Genomic DNA, 21,823 nt, shown 5'->3' with positions numbered 1-21,823 from the left:
CCAGATGAAGCATAGCAGAGTAAGTGTGTGTGTGTGTGTGTGTGTGTGTGTGTGTAAGCTATACATGCAGGGTTTCAAACCACCATTTACACAGTGGCATGGAGGGCTTTTCCACCTCACACAGCATAACATCATGGACATGTGTCTCTGTGTCCATTGGCCTCTGTGGAGAGGAAATGTGCATGCCCACCAGCACTTGTAAACTCACGTTAAGTGAATTGGGTTCCTTTAAATTTGTATTTCAGGTTACACTTCTCCCTCACCCATCCTATTTCTGATCAGGGTCATGTTTCTTACTCCATGATAGATCATTGTACAAAGTAGATCTGAAATTACAGACCATCAGTGGAATCCTTTTTTGGAGGAGGTGAGTGGGTATCACTTTTGTGATGGGAAGCAGCTCATTTTGAAGTAACAATTTATGCTTAGGCCTGAAATTGTGTAAAATCACATAATGGAAAATGCCTTGGGGGTAGGGTAAGCATTTCAACAGAAACAGAACACCTTCCGCAAACCACTGTACAATTACTCCATTGTTCTGTTCTTTAAAAAAAGAAAACTTTCCAGCACTGGGGGAAAAAAAAGCATTTGGAAAGGTATATTGAAAAAGCCTTTGCTGAGCTTAAGTTTGAGAAAGAAATGCCAAGAATTCAAAACTCTGTCAGGCTGCTTCACTTCCATTTTTTTTCCTTACGTTCTTTAAACCTTTAATTTAGAAAAAAATGAATTACTGTAGTGATTTATTAATAAGTGGTCCTACTACCTCAGTGCATTCTCTAGGTCATGGAAAAGTGGGGTGTCTTCCAGAACCTCCTGGCATTTCCTGCCTAAACTGTCTGTCAGGTTCATTGCCTGTGACAGAGATAAAAGGAAAGGTTTTGATTGCAAGCAAAATATTCCCACCCTGCATGGAGGAGAGAAAAACATACATAGCACAGTGTCTCAGCAGTGAGGTACTGAGAATTGGTTTAATATTGAGAATTTCTTCCATTTTTGTGGAGAATGGGTTCTTGATCCTGGATGGATAATGAAGTATTTAAGGGAAAAGGATAGAGCCCCTTTCAGCCAAGTGATAGGTCGGTTAGCTCTGGGGACTTGGATTTTGTCGTAAAGGAGGGTTGGCCATGACACTTGGGGGTACACAAGAGGAGAGTCAGGTCAACTGTACAAACTCGCAGAGACTGACCTGAGGAGGACTTTGAAAGCCAGACTGAGATGTTTGAATGATGATGGAGCGAACACAGGAAGACTCCCTTAGCTTCCAGGTCTTCCTTTTGCCCATGCCCTCTATGCTTACGAGGGTGAACAAAGGAGATGGGATAGGATTGTTTTGAAACAAGAAATTTGTGTCATTTTATAGTGTTGGCCCTGCATCTCAGAACAGTTAGCTCTCTCCTTTATGAGCACTTATAACTCTGGACTTGGGTCTAGAATTTCTTGTTCTTTTCTTTTTTTTATTTTTTATTGGGGAATATTGGGGAACAGTGTGTTTCTCCAGAGCCAATCAGTTCCAAGTCGTTGTCCTTCAGTCTAGTTGTGGAGGGCGCAGCTCAGGTCCAAGTCCAGATGCTGTTTTCAATCTTTAGTTGCAGGGGGCGCAGCCCACCATCCTATGCGGGAATTGAACCGGCAACCTTGTGGTTGAGAGCTCGTTCTCTAACCTACTGAGCCATCCGACCGTCCCTCCAGAAGCTCAGTGGCAGCTTGTTGTCTTCAATCTAGTTGTGGAGGACACAACTCACTGGCCCATGTGGGAATCGAACCAGCAACCCTGTTCAGAGCTCACGCTCTGACCAACCAAGCCATCTGGCCACCCCAGGGTCTAGAATTTCTGACAACTCAGGACAGAGATAACAGACTCAGATTGTTTTAGGTATTTTGGTCCTGTTAGAAAGAGCTTTATCATACTTTTGATGCCAACCACTTGTTTCTTACTTCACCAATGGCACAGTTGAAATTAAGAGTATGTCTATCACAGGTGTACAAAGCAAAGATGTGCTTATAACCTGTCAACAGAAAAATGATACCATCTGTTGGCAATGTGGAAAATGACACTATGTAGAATACCAGTGAGGGGCAGGTTTAAAATCCCAGATTACAAAGAGGTCTGACTTTTTCATTGTTGCTAGTTTATAAAGAATGCTAATTATAAAGAAGTCACCAGATAGAAATAGAAAAAGTATATCTATAAATTGCCTTTCAGATATTCCTTTTCAAATAGGTAAAATGTTTATATATATGTGTGTATGTATATATATATATATATATGTATGTATGCATGTATGTATGTATATATGTGTGTGTGTGTGTGTGTATCTTAGTGATAGAAAAAGAGTAGACCAGAAATTATGACCCTATGTTGAAGGTGATAGTAAATAAAATAGGTTTTGTTATATACTATGTGCTATAACTTACAGGGATACAAATGCATTTCTCAACCTGGGAAGTGGGGTAGGGGGTGGCTGTCAGTGTGAGAGAACACCTTGATTCTTGCCATAATAATCTAAAAATCCAATTCCCTATTAAACTGCAGTCCTCTTAAACGTCTTGTGTTTGCCCCTGATTTTAGTATTCATGAAGCCCATAAATGCATTAAATAAAATAAAACAGTGACACAGAAAATCTCACCCATCCCTTTTGACAGAGGATTTTCGGTTAATTTATGCAGGCCCCTTTGCACTTCAGCATTTTCCCCACTGGTTGCTAGGCAACCGTTTGAGTTAGTGCGCATGCCTTTTTTATGATAACTGTCATTATGATTATTTTTTAATTATACAACTGGGACTATGGATTAAAACAGCATATTGTCACTCATTCTTTGCTGCTGTTTCTAGCATTCTTACATACTCCTAGAATCACTTTCTGAAATTTGCATGGCAGTGATTTATGGGTTTTTTTTTTGGAATTTCTGGCTTCACAAAGAAAATAGAGATGGCATCATAAGAGAAGCAAGATTTTTGTGAAAAATGACTATACCATGTGTAACAATCTATTATTGATCTGGATAGGCCAAGTCAGATATTAGGCTCTTGAATCTAAATTATGTATATTTTGTTCCTTTAATCATGTCTGCTTCTAATGTTAACTGACATTAAAAGCTTATATTGCTTTATAGTCTGTTTTTTAAAAATTATAAAATGCTAAGCATTTGTTGCTATTAAATCTGTTTTCAAATAAAGCTACCATGCACTTGGGGGAGGGTACAGCACTAATTCCAGAAACATCAAGCATCCACACTTGCTAAATATGTTTGTTATTTTTGACCCAAATTGCTCCATACACACAGCAGTGCAGTTACACAAGATAAAGCGTTTCCTCTAGCAAATAATAAGAAAGGTATGTGTGTAAAATACCCTAAAAGGAACAACACTGAAAAGATAGTCACTAGGTACATACCAAAGCTTTTCATTTGAGGTTCATTAGTGTATATTCTAACATTTTCTAAATATAAAGTGATTTTGAAGACAAAGGAATATAAAAATGAAGTGTGTTGTTTTGTTTTTTACCAACACTATTATTCATTTAACATTGGAATTTTGGTTGAATGGGATATTTTAAATGTTTCTCTCAAAATGAAGAGATATGTGCTCTGAAAGAGGAATCCACAGTGGACTTCCATATCATGTGTGACGGAGTGGGGACCTAATGGTATTTTAATGTGATTTTGAAGTTTGCACTGGGGCATTAATCTTCAGGAGAGTTGTAGAATTTTCCTTGATTTAAACAGCCCTGTGTATATGCATGGGGTGCCGATTTGCTATTTTTCACATTTTCTGAAAGGAAATAAAACCTTTCCTCGGTAGTGCATGATCTATTATGTTTTTGTTTGTTTCCCCCACCCTGCAGTTCAGGGCGACAGCTCAGCGAAGTCTTCATTCAGTTGCCTTCGAGGAAAGAATTACCAGAATACTATGAATTAATTAGGAAGCCGGTGGATTTCAAAAAAATAAAGGTAGATATTCTGTTTACAAACTTTATTTTAAATAAAGGATAAATGTAAATTCATTGCAATGATGACAGTTAGGACTTGGCAGTAGCCTCTTGTCTGACAAGCACTGACACCCATCCAGGGCTTGACACCAGAAAAGGGGGGATGTCCTTGGGCTTTCACATGTGTGTTATTTAATCATTATGCTGAGAGCTCATGTTATATTGCATTTTACTTAAGAAGCTGCAGACTTTTCAGACCCATTGCTTTTTCTGTTCCCCATCATATGCTCCTTCCTCCCCCATACAAGAAGGCGTACTAGTGGGAGGGTGGTCTCTGTGAATGGCAGTCCCTGAAGTTGTGCAGCCCCACGTCCCTGGCAGGGTTGTATGCTGAGAAGACAAAGGGGAAAACCCGGCTCTGTTAACCAAATGATGATTGTTGCATTGTCTCTCCCTCTTCTTTCCTCTATTTTATCCAAAATTTTCATTAGGAAAGAATTCGTAATCACAAGTACCGGAGCTTGGGCGACCTGGAAAAAGATGTCATGCTTCTCTGTCACAATGCTCAGACGTTCAACTTGGAGGGATCCCAGGTCTGTCTTTCATATCTGAAATAATTTTAACCTTAAATGTGCTTATGTTCTTTTAAGTAAAATATTTTGTTTTCTGCTATTTGAACCATTGCTGCTACCCTGGCAGAAGAAACATGAAAAATAAAAGCCTATATTCCATGCTTCCTGTGTAAGTAAATTGCTTTGGCATTTTCAAATTCATGCCGCCTCGTCTGCACCATAGCTATACTAATTCCTGCTCATGCTTCCCTTAAAGGCTTCACTTCTAATTAGAGGAGGGATGCAAGTAAATCACTTAATGTAATGATTAAAGGTGGGAGGTCCAGTTTTTGCTTTTATAGAGATTTGTATATTTGATTATATTTCCCTTCGTTTTTCCGAGTGTAGCCTTGCATTAAGTGTTGAAACTACTATGATTTAAAACAACAGGAAAAAAAATTGCCTTAATTGCTTACAAAAAAAAAAATGCTTTTCATCAGGCCACTTGTATTTCTTTTTACTTCCGATCTCCATAGGAGCAAGCAAGCCTAAGAATATATAAGTAAGTGACACTGAACTTATTAAAATAACTAGGGGGAAGACACTTTCACTTTAATTACACCTCAATTCCACTCACCTTTTGTAGGAACTCCCTTTTTCCTACCCGTTTTTCTGGCCTAATGCTCTCATATCCATGAAGAAGAAAGAGCAAGAGAGGTCAGTGTGTCTGCTGACCAGTGCAGTGTCAAGCCCCCATTAAATTCCTTAAGCCTCTTTCCTGCTCATGCCTTTTGACCTTCGTGTCAATTCCAGTCACTACATTTGGAGAACATGGGAATCCTCAGAATGGGCCTGACGCAGGCTGCACATTTCCAGGTTAATAGCAGTTACCAGCAGTAGTAGTATTTTGACCAAAATAATAGGTCTAGAAAGCAAACCTTGTGTTTTCAAGACACTCGTCAAAGAAAGTTAAGCTGAAAACCAGGACAGAGAGAGTAAATACATGAGTCGACAAGGAAGTCTTTTGTGAAAGACCATTTTTGTAGCCTCTGGATAGATTTGGGGTTGCTTTATAATACTGTGGCAACATTGTGATCCATGCCCTGTCCCTTTCCAGGCCACACTCACTGTCTCACATCTGAAACGGGGTGAGAAATGGCCTCTAGACTGTCTTCCCTCCCAGTCCATCCCAGATACTAGTTTATCTTTCTCCAACCACCTCCTTCTCACCCTGTCCGTCCACTGCCCAACAGCTTTGCAGTTCCCCATGTTAAATTCTAGAATGAACTTAATCTCCAGAGGCTGTTTTCTAACGTCATGCCTTACCCTAACTCGTCAGCCTCATTTCCTGCTGCCCTTCTTGCTAACCGGTTCGTGTTCCAGTCAGACGGGTCCCCTGACCTGCTTCCCTGGATATACGTGCAGTTGGAAACAGTCATACAGAGACCCTGTGTAGCCTTTACGTCATCACAAGGTAGTAACATGTTGTGTAACCTAGGCTAGTATTGTAACCTGGAAGTTGACACTGACGCAGGCCACGTGCATCTTTTGTATTCTTGCCTCCCCACCTTTCGCACTTGGCTCTGCTTCCCTAAAAAGCTCCTCTCCTTTCTCATCCCTGATGGAATCCTCCTCCCCTTTAAGATCCAGCTCAACTCTGATGTGTCTAGCCCACTCGACACCAGTGGCTCCATCTCACTACTCTCCCCCTGGTCCCTTGTCCTATTGGACTATATTGTTTGGGGCTCACCACAAGTTGCCCAGTGTGTGGCTCATCTTTACAATAAAGGAATACATGTTCCTGGAGAGCAAGGATCTTTTTTTTTTAATTTTTTTATTTTTAAATCAAACTGGCAGCCTTGTGGTTGAGAGCCCACTGGCCCATGTGGGAATCGAACCGGCAGCCTTCGGAGTTAGGAGCACGGAGCTCCAACCACCTGAGCCACCGGGCCGGCCCGTGGATCATTTTTTGCCCATGTTCTTTATTTCGTACTTAATTATTGTGGTAAAACACATAATGATTGATTTTAAGACAAATTGATCATCTTAACCATTTTTAAGTGCATAGTTTAGTAGTGTTTAGTATATTATCATTGTTGTGCAACAGGTCTCCAGAACTTGTAATACTGAAACTCTGTACCCATTAAACAACTCCCCATCTCCTCCTCCCCGTGCCCGTGGTAATCATGGTTCTACTTTCTATTTCTATGAATTTGACTGCTTCAGATACCTCATATAAGTTGAATCATTTTCAGTATTTGTCTTTTTGTGACTGGTTTATTATTTCCCTTAGTATAGTGTCCTCAGGGTCCATCCATGTTGTAGCATGTGACAGGATTTCCCTCCTTTTTAAGGCCGAGTAATATTCCATTGTATGTATACGACCCATTTGGTTTACCTATTCATCTATCAGTGGACATTTGGTTTGCTTCCACCTCTTGGCTATTGTGAATAATGCTGCTGTAAACATGGGTGTGCAAGTATCGGTTCAAGACCTTGCTTTCAATTCTTTTGGACATATACCAGAAGTGACATTGCTGGGTCATATGGTACTTCTGTTTTTAATTTTTTGAGAAAAAGGACCATTTCAACTTGATATCCCTCAGCATCTATGCTCAGGCATACACTAAAAATAAAGTACTGACTGGAAAAGTATTGGCTGGTTGGTACTGATAAACTCAGTAATAAAGACTAGCCTCCATTTGTTAAGGGAATTGCATTTTAAAGAAGGTTCCTTTGCCACAGTATTTGATAGATGAGTTCAAATAAGAAGTACTATTTTTAAATACTATTTTTGTTGTCACAGGAGAGAGGATATCTTATAGAAGTCCACCCTTCTCTCCCAAGTGTGTGCGAGCACACACACGCGCTTGCACATACACACACACACACACACACTGAAATTATTTCAACTGCGCATGGACTTTCTCCTGTGAGAATATGTATGTGTATCGGACTTGGGACTTTTCCTATCTGGGTTTCCTGTAAGCATAAAAGCTAACATTGCTGTTTCTACTAAAATTCATGTAAAACAAAGCTGGTGTTTTGCATAAGGAAGACAATTGCGTACTGCGATTGTGAATCTTAGGCCTTCAGCTCGTAGTTTTTAACAGATGCCACTTTAACCTTTAGATCTACGAAGACTCCATCGTCTTACAGTCCGTGTTTAAGAGTGCGCGGCAGAAAATTGCCAAAGAGGAAGAGAGTGAGGATGAAAGCAATGAAGAGGAGGAAGAGGAAGATGAAGAGGAGTCAGAGTCGGAGGGTAAGCTCAGGCTTCCGGTTCCTGCTCTTCTTTGCCCCTTGCCTCCCGCATCAATGTTTCCATAGATGCTAATGGAACGGACATTCGGCAAATCTGGATTCCAGTCTTTGTTCTACCATGTCCTAGCCAGGCAACCTCAGCAGTGTACTTAACCCAGCTCCTGCTCATTTTCCTCCTCTGTAAAACTGAGGTACTAAACATGCCCGACCCCCAAGCATGTAAAGAGGTTCCCTGAAGGTTGCCTTTGAGAATCAGCGTAATCTACATTTTCTACCAACGTTGTGGTTAATACCTATCTGTTCTATAGCACAGGGGTTCTGTCATCCAGTGGGAATGATCCTGTTAACAGCGGGGCTCCACCCCAGAGTTTCGGATTCAGTAGCATGTGGTGGGGACTGAGAGTCAGTATTTCTAGCAAGTTCCCAGGGGATACTGATGGTGCTGGGCCCAGGACCACACTTTGAGAACCACTGCTTTAGAAAATAATCCTACCGCTGAATTGAAACGGTAGTCCATTTTATCCATCATGGATCAGCTGCTGATCCTGTCTGTATTTAAAATGTTGATATTTTGTTCATCATAGATTTTTTTGTGTGATTACTTTTGAGTTTTTAAAATATTGCATTAGAATATTATTTATCTTGATTACTGAGTTTTGTGGCTTCTTAAATTTTGCGCCCATAGCAAGTACCTCCGTCGTCTTATCGTAGTCTCAACCCTCGTTAATAACTTGAACATTTCAAGGTTACAGCTGTTTTCAAAAGTCTAAAATTTCTTCTCACCTAGTTATGCTTTCACCCCAAACTTTCTCTCAAAGTAATAAATCCCACTGATTTATGGTTTGCTGTGTAAAACAATACAGATAGGCTTTGAAAAATCTTTTATTAGATTTGTTCCTAATTACATACTTAGTACAGACAACCTGGAAAATACTTTCTAAGACAGGAAAATTTGTATGATTTCACATGCATTTTGAGAAGTTGCCGTCTATTTTGTTTATTTTTGTTTATAAAAGTATTTTGTTTATAAAAGTATAGCACACTATTTTATAGCATGATTTTTCTATTTATTATGAGTGTTTTCCTATAGCAATCAGGGTTTTTCTACAGAATACATATTACCATTCATTAATGAATATACCAAAATGTATTAAACTCACTCTAAGTAATGCTGTACTGAAAATTCTTACCCATGAATCATTACAAACATTTTTAAAACATCTGGAGCGTACATATTACCACACAGAATGAGTTTATATCCTTGCCAGCAGTGTACATAAATGTGTTTCCCCATACCCACATCTGTTCTTAGTATTATTCTCTTGAGTGATTCTGCCTTTTATTTATTAATTTAAACATTTTCAATTTCTTATGGTTATTACCTAATTCTGATATCCTAGCATTTGATGAATAAGTCTACATAATCTATCGTAGCTAGATATTTCCTTATTTTAGACCCAGATTTCTAATCTGTTTTTAAATAGCTGCCTTCTAATCCCATCTATCAGTTTAGTTTTTCTCTAATGTCTTTTGACGGTTGGTGTATTAACTTTCTATTGCTACTATAACAAGTTACCATAAACTTTGTGACTTAATAAAACAAAACTTGATTATCTCCTAGTTCTGTAGGTCACAAGTTTGGTATGGGTTTCTCTGTTCCTTTCTGTGGGCCCTGGGTGGGGGGGGGGGGGATCCATTTCCTTGTGAATCCTTCTTACATTGCATCTCCGACTCTTCTGCCTCTTCTTCTTATACTTTGTTTTTTGTTGACGTAATTGACAGATAATACCATATTAGTTTCAGTTGTACAACACAGTGATTCAATATTTGCATATATTGTGAAATGATCACCACATTAAGTTTAGTTAACATACATCACTACACATAGAAAATTGAGTTTTCTTATGATGAGAACTTTTAAAATTTACTCTTAGCAACTTTCAAATATGCAATACAGTGTTATTAGCTATAGTCACCATGCTGTACCTTAACCCCGTGACTTATTTATTTTATAACTGGGAGTTTGTACCTTTGGCCCCCCTTCACCCATTTTACCACCCCGCAGCCCTCCTCCTTGACCTCTGGCAACTAATCTGTTTTCTGTATCTATGAGCCTATTTTTCTTTCATTTTGTTTGTGTTTTTAAGATGCTACATAGAAGTGAGATCATACAGTATTTGTCTTTCTCTCTCTGACTTATTTCACTTAGCTTAATGCCCTCAAGGTCCATCCATGTTGTCACAAATGTCAAGATTTCATTCTTTTTTATGACTGAGTAGTCGTTTATTGTATATGTAAAACAGAAGACACACACACATATCAGATTTTCGATATCCATTCATCTATTGATGGGCACTTAGGTGTTCCCGTATCTTTTTTTTAAAACATTTTTTTTATTAGTTTCAGGTACACAAAACAATGTAATAGACATTTATCATTTATACTCCTCACACAGTGATAACCCCCTCCCCCTATACACTACCCGTCTGACATCACACACAGCCATTACATTTCCACTGTCTCTATTCCTAATGCTGAACTCCACTTCTTGTAACTATATATATATATATATATATATATATATATATATATATATATATATATATATATATATAAATTGTAGCTAACATTCATTATTGTTCAGCTTCAGGTGTACAGTGCAGTGATCAGGCATCTACACCACCCTTGAGGTGGTCACCCTAACAAGACAAGTGTCCATCAGATGCCCTACAAAATTTTTACAACATTATTGATTACATTCCCCAGTTGACTTTCGTTTCCCCGTGGCAATCTTGTGGTTAGCAATTGTGCTGTCTAATCCCGTCACCTTCCCCAGTATCCCCACCCCCCCTACCCCGTTCCCATATCTTGACTATTGTAAATAATGCTACAATGGACATGGGGGTGCATATATCTTTGAGTTAGTGTTTTTGTTTTCTTCAGATAAATACCCAGAAGTAGAATTGCTGCATGATATAGTAATTCTAGTTTTTTAATGGGATCCTCCATACTGTTTTCCATTGTGGCTGTACCAATTTGTATTCCCACCAACATTGCACAATGGTTCCCTCTCTCCCATCCTTGCCAGCACTTCTCTCTTTGATAATAGCCATTCTAATAGGCATGAGTTGAGGTGATATCTCATTGAGGTTTTGATAATACATTTCCCTGATGATTAGTGATGTTGAACATTTTTTCAAGTACCTTTTGGTGATCTGTATATCTTCTTTTGGAAAACTGTCTATTCAAATATTTTGCCCATTTTATATCAGATTATTGGGGGGGGGCGTTATTGAGTTGTATGATTATGTATTCTGGTAATTAATTCCTTATCACATGATTTATAAATATATTTTCCCATTCATAGGTTAATTTTTCATTTTGTTGATTATTTATTTTGCTGTGCAGAAGTTTTTTTTAGCTTGGTATAGTTCTACTTGTTTATTTTTGCATTTACAGCCTTTGCTTTTGGTGTCGAATCCAATGATCATCCCCAAGATTGATGTCAGAGAGCTTACCGCCTATGTTTCCTTCTAGGACTTTTATGGTTTCAGGTCTTACATTCAAGTCTTTCATCCATTTTGAATTAATTTTTCTGTATGGTGTAAGATAGTTTCGTTCTTATGCATGTGGCTGCCCAGTTTTCCCAACACCATTTATTGACTGACTGTCCTTCTCCATTGTGTATTCTTGGCTCCTTTGTCATAAATTAATTGACCATATATGCATGGGTTTATTTCTGGGCTCTCTATTCTGTTTCATTGATCTATGTGTCTGTTTTTATGGAAATACCATACTGTTTTGATTACTATAGTTTTGTAATATAGTTTGAAATCAGTGCATGGTGCCTCCAACTTTGTTCTCTCTCAAGATTGCTTTGGCTATTCAGGGTTTTTTGTAGTTCTACAGAAATTTTAGGATTATTTGTTCTATTTCTGTGAAAAATGCCATTAGAGTTTTGCTATGGGTTGCATTGAATCTATAGATTGCTTTGGTTAGTATGGATATTTTAACAGTGTTAATTCTTTCAGTTCCACCTATTTGTCTTCAGTGTTTTTCATCAGTCTTACCATTTTCGGTGTACAAGTCTTTCCCCTCCTTGGTTAAATTTATTCCTATGTCTTTTATTCTTCCTGATTCAATTTTAAATGGGATTGTTTTCTTAATTCTCCAATGTTCATTAGCGTGTAGAAATGGAACAGATTTTTCTATAGTGATTTTTGTATCCTGCAACTTGACTGTATTCATTTACTATTTCTAACAGTTTTTAGGGGGAGACTGTAGGGTTCTCTATAATATGTCATCTGCAAATAGTGACAGTTTTATTTCTTCCTGATTTGGATGCCTTTTCTTTCTTTTTCTTTTTTTATTTTCTTTGCCCAATTGCTCTGGCTACGACTTCCAATACTGTTGAATAAAAGTTGTGAAAGTGCACATCCTTGTCTTGTTCCCGATCTTACAGAGAAAACGTTCAGCTTTCCCCATTGAGTATGATGTTAGCTGTGAGCTTGTCATATATTTTATTATGTTGAGGTATGTTCCCTCTATACCCATTTTTTTTATGTGTGTGAAAATTTTTATCATGAATGGTGGCTGAATTGTTTCAAATGTTTTTTCTTCATCTATTGAGATTATCATATGATTTTTCAATCCTGTATTTTGTTAATGTGTGTATCACATTGATTGATTTGCAGATGATGAACCATCCTTGTATCCCTACCATAAGTCATGATATTATATGATACTTTTAATGTATTGTCGTATTCAAGATATTAGCCTGTAATTTCTTTTTCTTTTCTTTTCTTTTTTTTTCAATTTTTATTGGGGAGTATTGGGGAACTATGTTTTTCCAGGACCCATCATCTCCAAGTCAAGTCGATTTCATTTTCGTTTTCAATCTAGTTGTGGAGGGCACAGCTCAGCTCCAAGTCAAGTCATTGTTTTCAATCTAGCCGTGGAGGGCACAGTTCACTGGCCCATGTGGGAATCGAGCCAGTGACCTGTATGTTATGAGCACTGCACTCTAATCAACTGAGCCAACCGACCGCCCACCGGCAGCTCAGCTCCAAGTCAAGCCGTTGTTTTCACTCTAGTTGTGGAGGGCACAGCTCACTGGGCCATGTGGGAATCGAACCAGTAATGTTGGTGTTGTGAACACTGTGCTCTAACCAGCTGAGCCAATTGGACACCCCGTGCCTGTAATTTTCTTGTAGTATTCCATCTGGTTTTGGTATCAGCATAATATGAGCCTTGTAGAATGAGTATGGAAATGTTCCCTCTTCTAATGAGGATGACAGATATTAATTTTTCTTTAAAAATTAATTTTTCTTAAGAATGACAGACATTAATTTTTCTTTAAATGTGGTAGATTTCACCAGTGAAGCCATATGGTCCTAGATCTGTTTCTAGGGAGGTTTTTGATTACTGATTCAGTCTCCTTTGTAGTAATCAGTCTTTTCAGATTTCATATTTCTTCGTGATTCAGTCTTGGTAGGTTGTGTATTTCTAGGAATTTGTCCATTTCTTCTAGGTTGTCAAATTTTGGGGGCGTATAATTGTTCATAGTAGTGTCATAATCTTTTTGTATTTCTGTGCTGTCATTGGTTATGTCTCCTGTTTCATTTCTGACTTTGAGTCCTCCCTTTTTTTTCTTGGACAGTCTAGCTAAAGATGAGTCTATTTTGTTTATCTTTTCAAAGATCCAACTTTTGATTTCATTGATCTTTTTTTATTGTCTTATTACTCTATTGCATTTATTTTCACTCTGATCTTTGTTATTTCCTTCCTACTACTAACTTATTTGTTCTTTTAGTTTCTTGAGTTATAAAATCAAGTCTTTTATTTGAGATTTTTCTTGTTTCTTGATTTGTAAGCATTTGTCACTATGAACTTCTCTTTTAGTACTTGCTTTTCTGTACCTCCTAAATTTTGGTATGTTGTACTTCCATTTTCATTTGTATCATGGTATTTTTTATTTCCCTTTGGTTTCTTTGGTTGGCCCATTAGTTGTACAGTAGCATGTTGTTTAATCTCTACATGTGTGTGTATTTTCCAGTTTTCTTCTTGTAATTGATTTCTACTTTCATACCATTGTGGTTAGAAAAGATGCTTTATATTCAGTTTCCTTAAATGCATTAATAATTTTTTTGTGGCCTGAAATATGTTATATTCTGGAAAATGACCCACATGTATTTGAGAAGAATGTGTATTCCATTGCTTTTGAATGGAATGTTCTGTATTGTATATATCTGTTAAGTTCATCTGGTCTAATATGTCATTTAAGGACATTTCCTTACTTATTTTCAATCTGGATGAGGTATCCATTTATGAAAATGGATTACTAAAATTTAATACTATTATTGCTGTCTATTTCCCTCTGTAGGTATGTTAATATTTGCTTTATATATTTAAGTGCTCCAATGATAGGTGCATAAATATACTTAAGGTAGTCCCTTTCACATTTCTTGTAAGGCTGGTTTAGTGATGTTGAACTCCTTTAGCTTTTGCTTGTCTGGAAAACTTTTTTCTGATTTTTTTTTAAATTAAATATATTGGGGTGACATTGGTTAATAAAATTATATAAGTTTCAAGTGTACAATTCTCTAATACATCGTCTATACATTGCATTGTGTGTTTACCACCCAAAGTCAAATTTCTTTCCATCACCATATATTTAATTGCCTTTACCCTCTTCTACCTCCCCTGCCCTTTATCCTCTGGTAACCACTAAACTGTTGTCTCTGTCTATGAGATTTTGTTTGTTTGTCTTATTTGCTGCTTTCAGTTTTATACCCCACCTGTGAGTGAAATCATAGGGTTCTCAACTTTTTTTGTCTGACTTATTTTGCTTAGCATGATAATTTTAAGATCCAACCATGTTGTCACAAATGGCAGTACTTTATCTTTCCTTATAGCAGAGTAGTATTCCGTTTGTACATGTACCACATCTTCTTTATCCAATCATCTATCAAAGAACACTTCAGTTGATTCCATGTCTTGGCCACAATGAATAATGCTTCAATGACCATAGGGGTACATATATCTTTACAGATAAATATTTTTAGATGTTTTGGGTAGATACCCAGAAGAGAGATTGCTGGGTCATATGATAATTCTGTTCTTAATTTTTTGAGGAACCTCCATACTGTTTTCTATAGTGGATGTACCAATATACATTCCCACCAGCAGTGTAGGAGGGTTCCTTTTTCTCCACAACCTCTCCAGCACTTGTTATTAGTTGCCTTGCTGGTAATTGCCCTTCTAACAGGTGTGAGGTGGTATATAACTGTGTTTTTTGATTTGCATTCTAGAATAGCCAGTGAATTTTTTCACTAGCTATTACATTTGTATCCAACTAGATACATTTTTTTCATGTATCTGTTGGGAAAACTGACTGTTCAAGTCCTGTGTCCATTTTTTAATTGGATTGTTTGTTTTTTGTTGTTGAGTTGTATGAGTTCTTTATATATTTTGGATATTAGCCCCTTATCAGAGGTGCTATTTGCAAATATCTTTTCCCATTCTGTTGGTTGCCTCTTTGTTTTGTTGATGGTTTCTTTTGCTGTGGAGAAGCTTTTTAGTTTGAGATAGTTATTTTTGCTTTTACTTCCCTTGCTTTTGAGATCAAATTCCTAAAATCTTCTCTAAGACCAAGGTCCATAAGTTTAGTTTCCTGCTTTCTTCTATGCAGTTTATTATTTGAGGTCTTATATTTAGGTGTTTGATCCATTTTGAGTTAATTTTGGTGTATGGTGACAAATAGCTGTCTATTTTCACTCTTCTGCACATGACTTTCCGATTTTTCCAGCACCATTTATTGAAGAGGCGTTCTTTTCTTCATTATATGTTTTTGGGTCCTTTGTCAAAAATTATCTGCCCATATATATATACATATATATATATATATATATATATATATATATATATATATATATATATATATGTATATATATATGTATATATATATGCATATATATATATGTTTATTTTGGGTTTCTCAATTCTGTTCTATTGGTCTATGTGTCTATTTTTCTGCCAGTACCATGCTGTTTTGATTATTGTCTCTTTGTAATATAATTTGAAGTCAGAGAGTGTGATACTTCCAGCCTTGTTCTTTTTCTTGGGAGTGCTTTGGCTATTTGGGGTCTTTTGTGATTCCACAGAAATCTGAAGGGGTTTTTTTTGTTGTTGTTCTATTTTTTTTTAAAATGCCATTGAGATTTTGATGGGGATTGCATTAAATCTGTATATTGCTTTGTGTAATATGGCCATTCTAACTATGTTGATTCTTCCAGTCCATGAACACGGAATATCTTTCCATTTCTTGTGTCTTCTTCAAATTCTTTTAATAATGTTTTGCAGTCTTCAGTGTTTAGGTCCTTCACATCCTGTAAGTTTATTCCTAGGTATTTTATTCTTTTTGTTACGATTGCAAAAGGAATTGTTTTTTGGGTTTTTTAAATTTTTTTCCCTGAAATTTAGTTGTTAATGTATAGGAATGCAATGGATTTTTGTTCATTCATTTCGTGTCCTGCAACTTTATGGTATTTATTGTTTCTAATAGTTTTTTGGTGCAGTCTTTAGCGGTTTTCATATGAAGAATCATGTCATCTGTAAGTGACAGTTTGACTTCTTCATTCCCAGAGCGGATGCCTTTTATTTCTTTCTCTTAACCTGATTGCTCTGGCTAGGACTTCGAATACTATATTGAATAACAGTGGTGACAGGGGCAAACCCTATCTTGTTCCTGATCTTATAGGAAAAGCTTTCAGTTTTTCACCATTAAGTGTGATATTAGCTGCCTCTGCACTGGGCCCTGAGGTCAGTGAGTCTGAGTGCACAAAACCATTAAGAGCCTTTTCTCGAGTTTTTGTAGCCTTATGGCTTGAGCCCCATCATTTTTCAAAGCTAGCTGCTTTGGGGACACATCTCTCAGGTGCAGGTCTTAAAAGTTTGGTGTTCAAACCCCTTGCTCTTCAGGAAGAAGTTCCAGGTTTGATTTCCTTCCCAGTTGGGGGTGGCCACACTATGGGTGGGGGTTATGGTGAGATTGCTTTTCAGCTTCTTGTACCTGCTTGGATGTACAGTTTTTTCTTGTTTGCCCAATGGGTAGGTGTCACTCAGCTAGTTTTCTTTTTTTTTTCCCAGGAGAAATTGTTCCTTCTGTAGCTATAGCTGTGGGAGGAGGTGAGTTCAGGATCTTCCTATGCTACCATCTATGTTTAAGGACTCATGTGGTTAGACTGAGCCTACCTGATTAATCCACAATGATCTCCCTACCTCTGTTTCAGCTGATTAGCCATGGATTTTAACATATTCACAAATTCTGGGGATTAGAACACAGACATCTTTGGGGGACCATTATTCTGCTACCATCCTTGGTAATTAAAACTTTTCATGAGTCTATATAGTGGTGTCATGAAGCCTTAGCGATGCCGTTTATAGGGCTCACCTGATGGTCTAGTTATTAGCCAAGTCAACCATGGCAACCTGTCAGGTGAGCTTTTTTGAGTGAATCACAAAGCCTGATAGCTTTAGAATGTCCCACACTCTAAGTTAGTTGCTTTTAGATTATATTCCTGAAGATGCATTTTCTTACCTTTACTGCCATGCCAGTCTTCTGCCCTTTACGCTTTGTTTGGATTTCCTGTACTCACATGTCAGGAAGAGTGACACCTCTATAGTAGATAAAGGTATTTCACTTGTTCTTTGCAAATTTATTTAGAAAACTTTGAGTCCTCAGTACCTTCATGCATCTCCATTAAGAGATAGACCTTTTCATCACCAATCTTTTCTTGTCCTAAATTACTCCACCCAAAGCAACAGTCCCCCACATTATATAGCTCATTAAGCAGCAGTCGTTTGGATATGATAGGTAGAAGCCTCGACTGGCAACTGTTTCGTGTACTAGGATTCGCCAGTCTTTGCCCTACTTAGGATGGTGTGCTGCCGCAATACTTCAGTTCAGACCAGCTCTGCTCTTGTATTTCTTGTTAGCCTACGCTTTCATGGAAGATTTCATTTTTGTGGCTCCTCCACTTCACAAAAGAAGTCTGAAAAACTCTCATCTCTGATAATTCCTTCTGGAGCTATGACTCCCTCCATGACAATCTCCATTTCTAGGTGCCTTGAGACCCACCAAACATGATATTCTAGCAAAACCATTTTAAATGAGAGACCCGCATTCTTAGTGACTTCATTTATCAAGTCCTAAAAATGATGTTCTGTGGACACTTGTCACAGAACAGTGCCATGGAAAAGAATTTCTTTATATCTTGTGATACCACGCCTATGTCTATGTTATAGCACTTTGAAATCTTCTAAGAGTTTTTATTTCTATCCTTGTAATAGCTCTTGTGAGAGTGGAAATGGGTGCTGTCTCTCTGAAGGCTAGCTTAGAAGAGCACTGTTAGAAATTTACCACGTGGTTATGTCCACCATATCTCCCCCAAATTCTGCCCAGATATATCAACAAGTAACTTTATGGCAGCTTTGTTCATAGTGCCAAAAAGCTGGGAACTTCAGTACCCATCCGTAGGGGACTGGCTAAAAAAAATTATAATGTACCCATAGATGGAAATTTTTCAGGTATTATAAAGAACTAGGTGGGTGTGTATTAGTTAATCCATAGAAATATCCCATATGTGTATATAAAAGAACAAGGTGTGGAACATGGGCATGTATAATGATCCCTTTGGGATATCTATATAAAGCCTGTGTGTGTGTACTTGGATTCTTCATATTCTCTACAGAATAATGTAGAGAGAATGTTATGGAATCTATATATAGAGAGAGAATCATATACAGGAATGGATATATTTGCAGGTATGAATGTACACTATCTGGAAATAATCACCAGAAAGAAAAGAGCAGGCAGAGAGACTAGAGGCGGGGGAGGGAAGATTTCTAATTTGTTTGAATGTTTTGCTTTTACTTTCCACTTGAACCTTTCTATGCTGTTAAAAACATTACTCAACTATTTGAATTTTCTTTTTGTTTAAGTCAGCTGGAGTTATCTACACAGTAAAATTATTGGCCCTTTTCAAGCCTTTATACTTATTTACACTTTTTAGTGTCAAAGCTCTGTTAAATAAATGCCCAGACTCCTCCACACAGCAGGAAAGGCAGCCATCGTTATCCTGGTTAGGGAGATCCCTGTTCAGCCATTAGGAGACAGGACGAGGGGCCCAGCCCAGCTGCCCTCATGGGACCTCGTTCCCTCTTGTTGCCTGTTTAGGGTGACTGTGTAATTTATTGTCTAAACAGAGACATGTTTTCAAGTAAAAGGGAGTGTGAACTACACAGGATGATGGAAAACAGGCATCAATAGAGAATGTTCTGGGCACTCCTGGACATTTGATTTCTCATATGCAGATTGCCAGTCTTTTTACTACCTCTAAAAATATGTCCCTGTGATTCCTCATTGCTGTCTGTTTTGCTTTTTTGTTGTTGTTGTAGCAAAATCTGTTAAGGTGAAAATTAAGCTCAATAAAAAAGATGAGAAAGGTCGGGACAAAGGAAAAGGCAAAAAAAGGCCAAATCGAGGAAAAGCCAAACCTGTTGTGAGCGATTTTGACAGTGATGAAGAGCAGGACGAAAACGTAAGTGGAGCTGACTTTGACTGAAGCCGGGAAGCCCTCTCTGCTTCTGTTTTCTTCTCATGTTTCCATGTCCTTTGCAACCTCTTCACTTTCATACCTGGAAATGAAAGTGTAAAGATTTGGTGAGATTTCGGTTTTGAGGGATGTGAACTGAGCGGCATGATTGGTAACAGGATTTGGGGCTTTGTTTATTGCTCTTTCTTAGTAGTCTTCAAAAATGGGAAACACTAGATCAAGTTTCCTTTTTCCCTTTCTTATCTTCCTACTGCTTCCTTACAGAGACACTTTTCTCCATGGTCAGTTAAAAGTTTATATCTATAACACCCAACATAGAGCCTAGTATATAGCAGTATGTATATGAAATGATGATTAGATAGAAGGATAAGAAAGGATAGCTGAGTTTTGGGTTTGAGTTGATTTTAAGATACCGTACAAAAAACTCAGATGGATTTTTAAGTACCTAGAGGTGTTATTTTTATATACTACAATACCATCCCATGTGGTACTATATTTAATGCTTCTATTAACATCTCAACATATTACAGAAAGCAATGCTTAAGTTATATGGGTTTTGCTCTAGGACAGGTAAGTTGATAGCAGAGGTTTAATTCAGATCCAAATAGCCTAACTCAGTCTAGGGCCCTATGCCCAGCTGTGGTGGGCATCAAGGCAGCAGAGTTGGCAGAAACTGCTAATACCTTCCCTTTTGAAGTGCCCTCCATCTCATTCACTTTTCAGAGGACCTCAGTGTTCCTACCACCCACTCCTTACTTTTTTCTTTCTGGAAAGTTAATTTCCCATTTTATTATGTAGCCTAGTTTGATTTTCCTTCAACACATTGCCGTTTGGGTCTGATGAAAAAGTTTCAGAATTTTTATCTCAGCCCACCTAGACTTAACCCTTGACACAAGTATTTTCTAATACATTGAAAATGTATTAGAAATTTAAAATGTATTAGTCTACTGTATTTTCTTCAGCAGACCTACCAGGGAGTAGACAAGAAAATGGTATTCTTTTCTCCCCTGAATGTTCTAAAACAGTGCTAAAAATAGAAAGTATTAGCTGTAAACCTTTCATGCCAAAGTGAAAGAGAGCAAAGTACTAGCAAAGAGCGTGGGAATTGCCTCAGGATTTTCAACTGGGAGCCCCCCTTTCAGCTTAGAGGCTATTGATGCCTCTTTAGCATCTTTACATCTTCTCACAGAATGAAGAGGCTTGGAGGGTTAACTGTTTCCAAAATGTCATTTCTTTTCTACGTTGCCTTTTGATTTACATCTTTTTTTCTTGTATGTAACTTTATTCCATTTTATCTTCATTTTACTTTTAGGAACAGTCAGAAGCAAGTGGGACAGATGATGAGTGATCAATATGGACCTTTTTTTCCGTAGTAGAACTGAATTCCTTCCTCCCCTCTCTCATTTCTACCCAGTGAGTTCATTTGTCATATGGGCACTGGGTTGTTTCTATATCGTCATCATCTATAAACTAGCTTTAGGATAGTGCCAGACAAACATATGATATCATGGTGTAAAAAAAAAACAAAAAAATGTGCACATACAAATATTTGTAACATATTGTGACCAAATGGGCCTCAAAGATTCAAAGATTAAAACAAAACAAAGCTTTTGATGGAAAATATGTGGGTGGATAGTATATTTCTATGGGTGGGTCTAATTTGGTAACAGTTTGATTGTGCCTGGTTTTATCACCTGTTCAGATGAGATTTTTGTCTTTTTGTAGCACTGATAACCAGGAGAAGCCATTAAAAGCCACTGGTTATTTTATTTTTCATCAGGCAATTTTCAAGGTTTTTATTTGTTCAGTATTGCTTTTTTTACACTGTGGTACATATAAGCAACTTTAATAGGTGATTAATGTACAGTAGTTAGACTTCACCTGCATAGACATTTTTCCATTTTATGCTCTATGATCTGAAAAAAATGCTTTTTGAATTGTATAAGATTTATGTCTACTGTAAACATTGCTTAATTTTTTTGCTCTTGATTAAAAAGAGGTTTTGTTGAAAACGCTATTGAATATTGCAATCTATATAGTGCATTGGATGGCTTTTTTTTGTCAACCTGATCTCCTATGTTACCAGTGTGTATCGTCTCCTTCTCCCTAAAGTGTACTTAATCTTTGCTTTCTTTGCACAATGTCTTTGGTTGCAAGTCATAAGCCTGAGGCAAATAAAATTCCAGTAATTACCAAGAATGTGGTGTTGGTGCTTTCCTAATAAAGAGGTAAGTTAGCTCAACAAACGTTTCTTCTTGTTTTTGAGTTCTAGAGGATTGAAATCCTGGTGCCTGAGTAACAGCCTCCTGCAGGGGGCTAGGTAGGCTTTTGAAACAGAACACTTGGTAGGGGTAAAAAAGATTGAGGAGAGAGAAAGCCATCTTCTGAAATGAACCAGGTGTTGCAAGGGAGAGGAGTCTATTACTTTGGTGACTTTAAAACAACAGTAAAGATATTGCCATG

The 21,823-nt window shown here is 37.5% G+C and overlaps 1 protein-coding gene across 14 annotated transcripts in view; it reads left to right on the top strand.

Moving 5' to 3' along the window:
* SMARCA2 (SWI/SNF related BAF chromatin remodeling complex subunit ATPase 2) overlaps positions 1-21,603 on the top strand; it is a 163,698-nt gene extending 142,095 nt beyond the window's left edge. For 9 of the 14 annotated variants that reach the window (XM_081066797.1, XM_081066799.1, XM_081066790.1 and 6 more), the window contains 5 exons: positions 3,847-3,952; positions 4,422-4,523; positions 7,614-7,746; positions 19,203-19,345; positions 20,673-21,603. In XM_081066797.1, the coding sequence (XP_080922923.1) occupies positions 3,847-3,952; positions 4,422-4,523; positions 7,614-7,746; positions 19,203-19,345; positions 20,673-20,708 (520 nt within the window). In that variant the 3' untranslated portion in view covers positions 20,709-21,603. The remainder of the gene's footprint in view (positions 1-3,846; positions 3,953-4,421; positions 4,524-7,613; positions 7,747-19,202; positions 19,346-20,672) is intronic. The other 5 variants (XM_081066791.1, XM_081066793.1, XM_081066794.1 and 2 more) reach the window with 2 other exon arrangements.
* The last annotated feature ends 220 nt before the right edge of the window (positions 21,604-21,823 follow it).

This window comes from Rhinolophus hipposideros (genome assembly GCF_964194185.1).
Source record: "Rhinolophus hipposideros genome assembly, chromosome: 11".
NCBI lineage: Eukaryota > Metazoa > Chordata > Mammalia > Chiroptera > Rhinolophidae > Rhinolophus > Rhinolophus hipposideros.
This window is presented reverse-complemented; position numbering and strand designations above follow the sequence as displayed.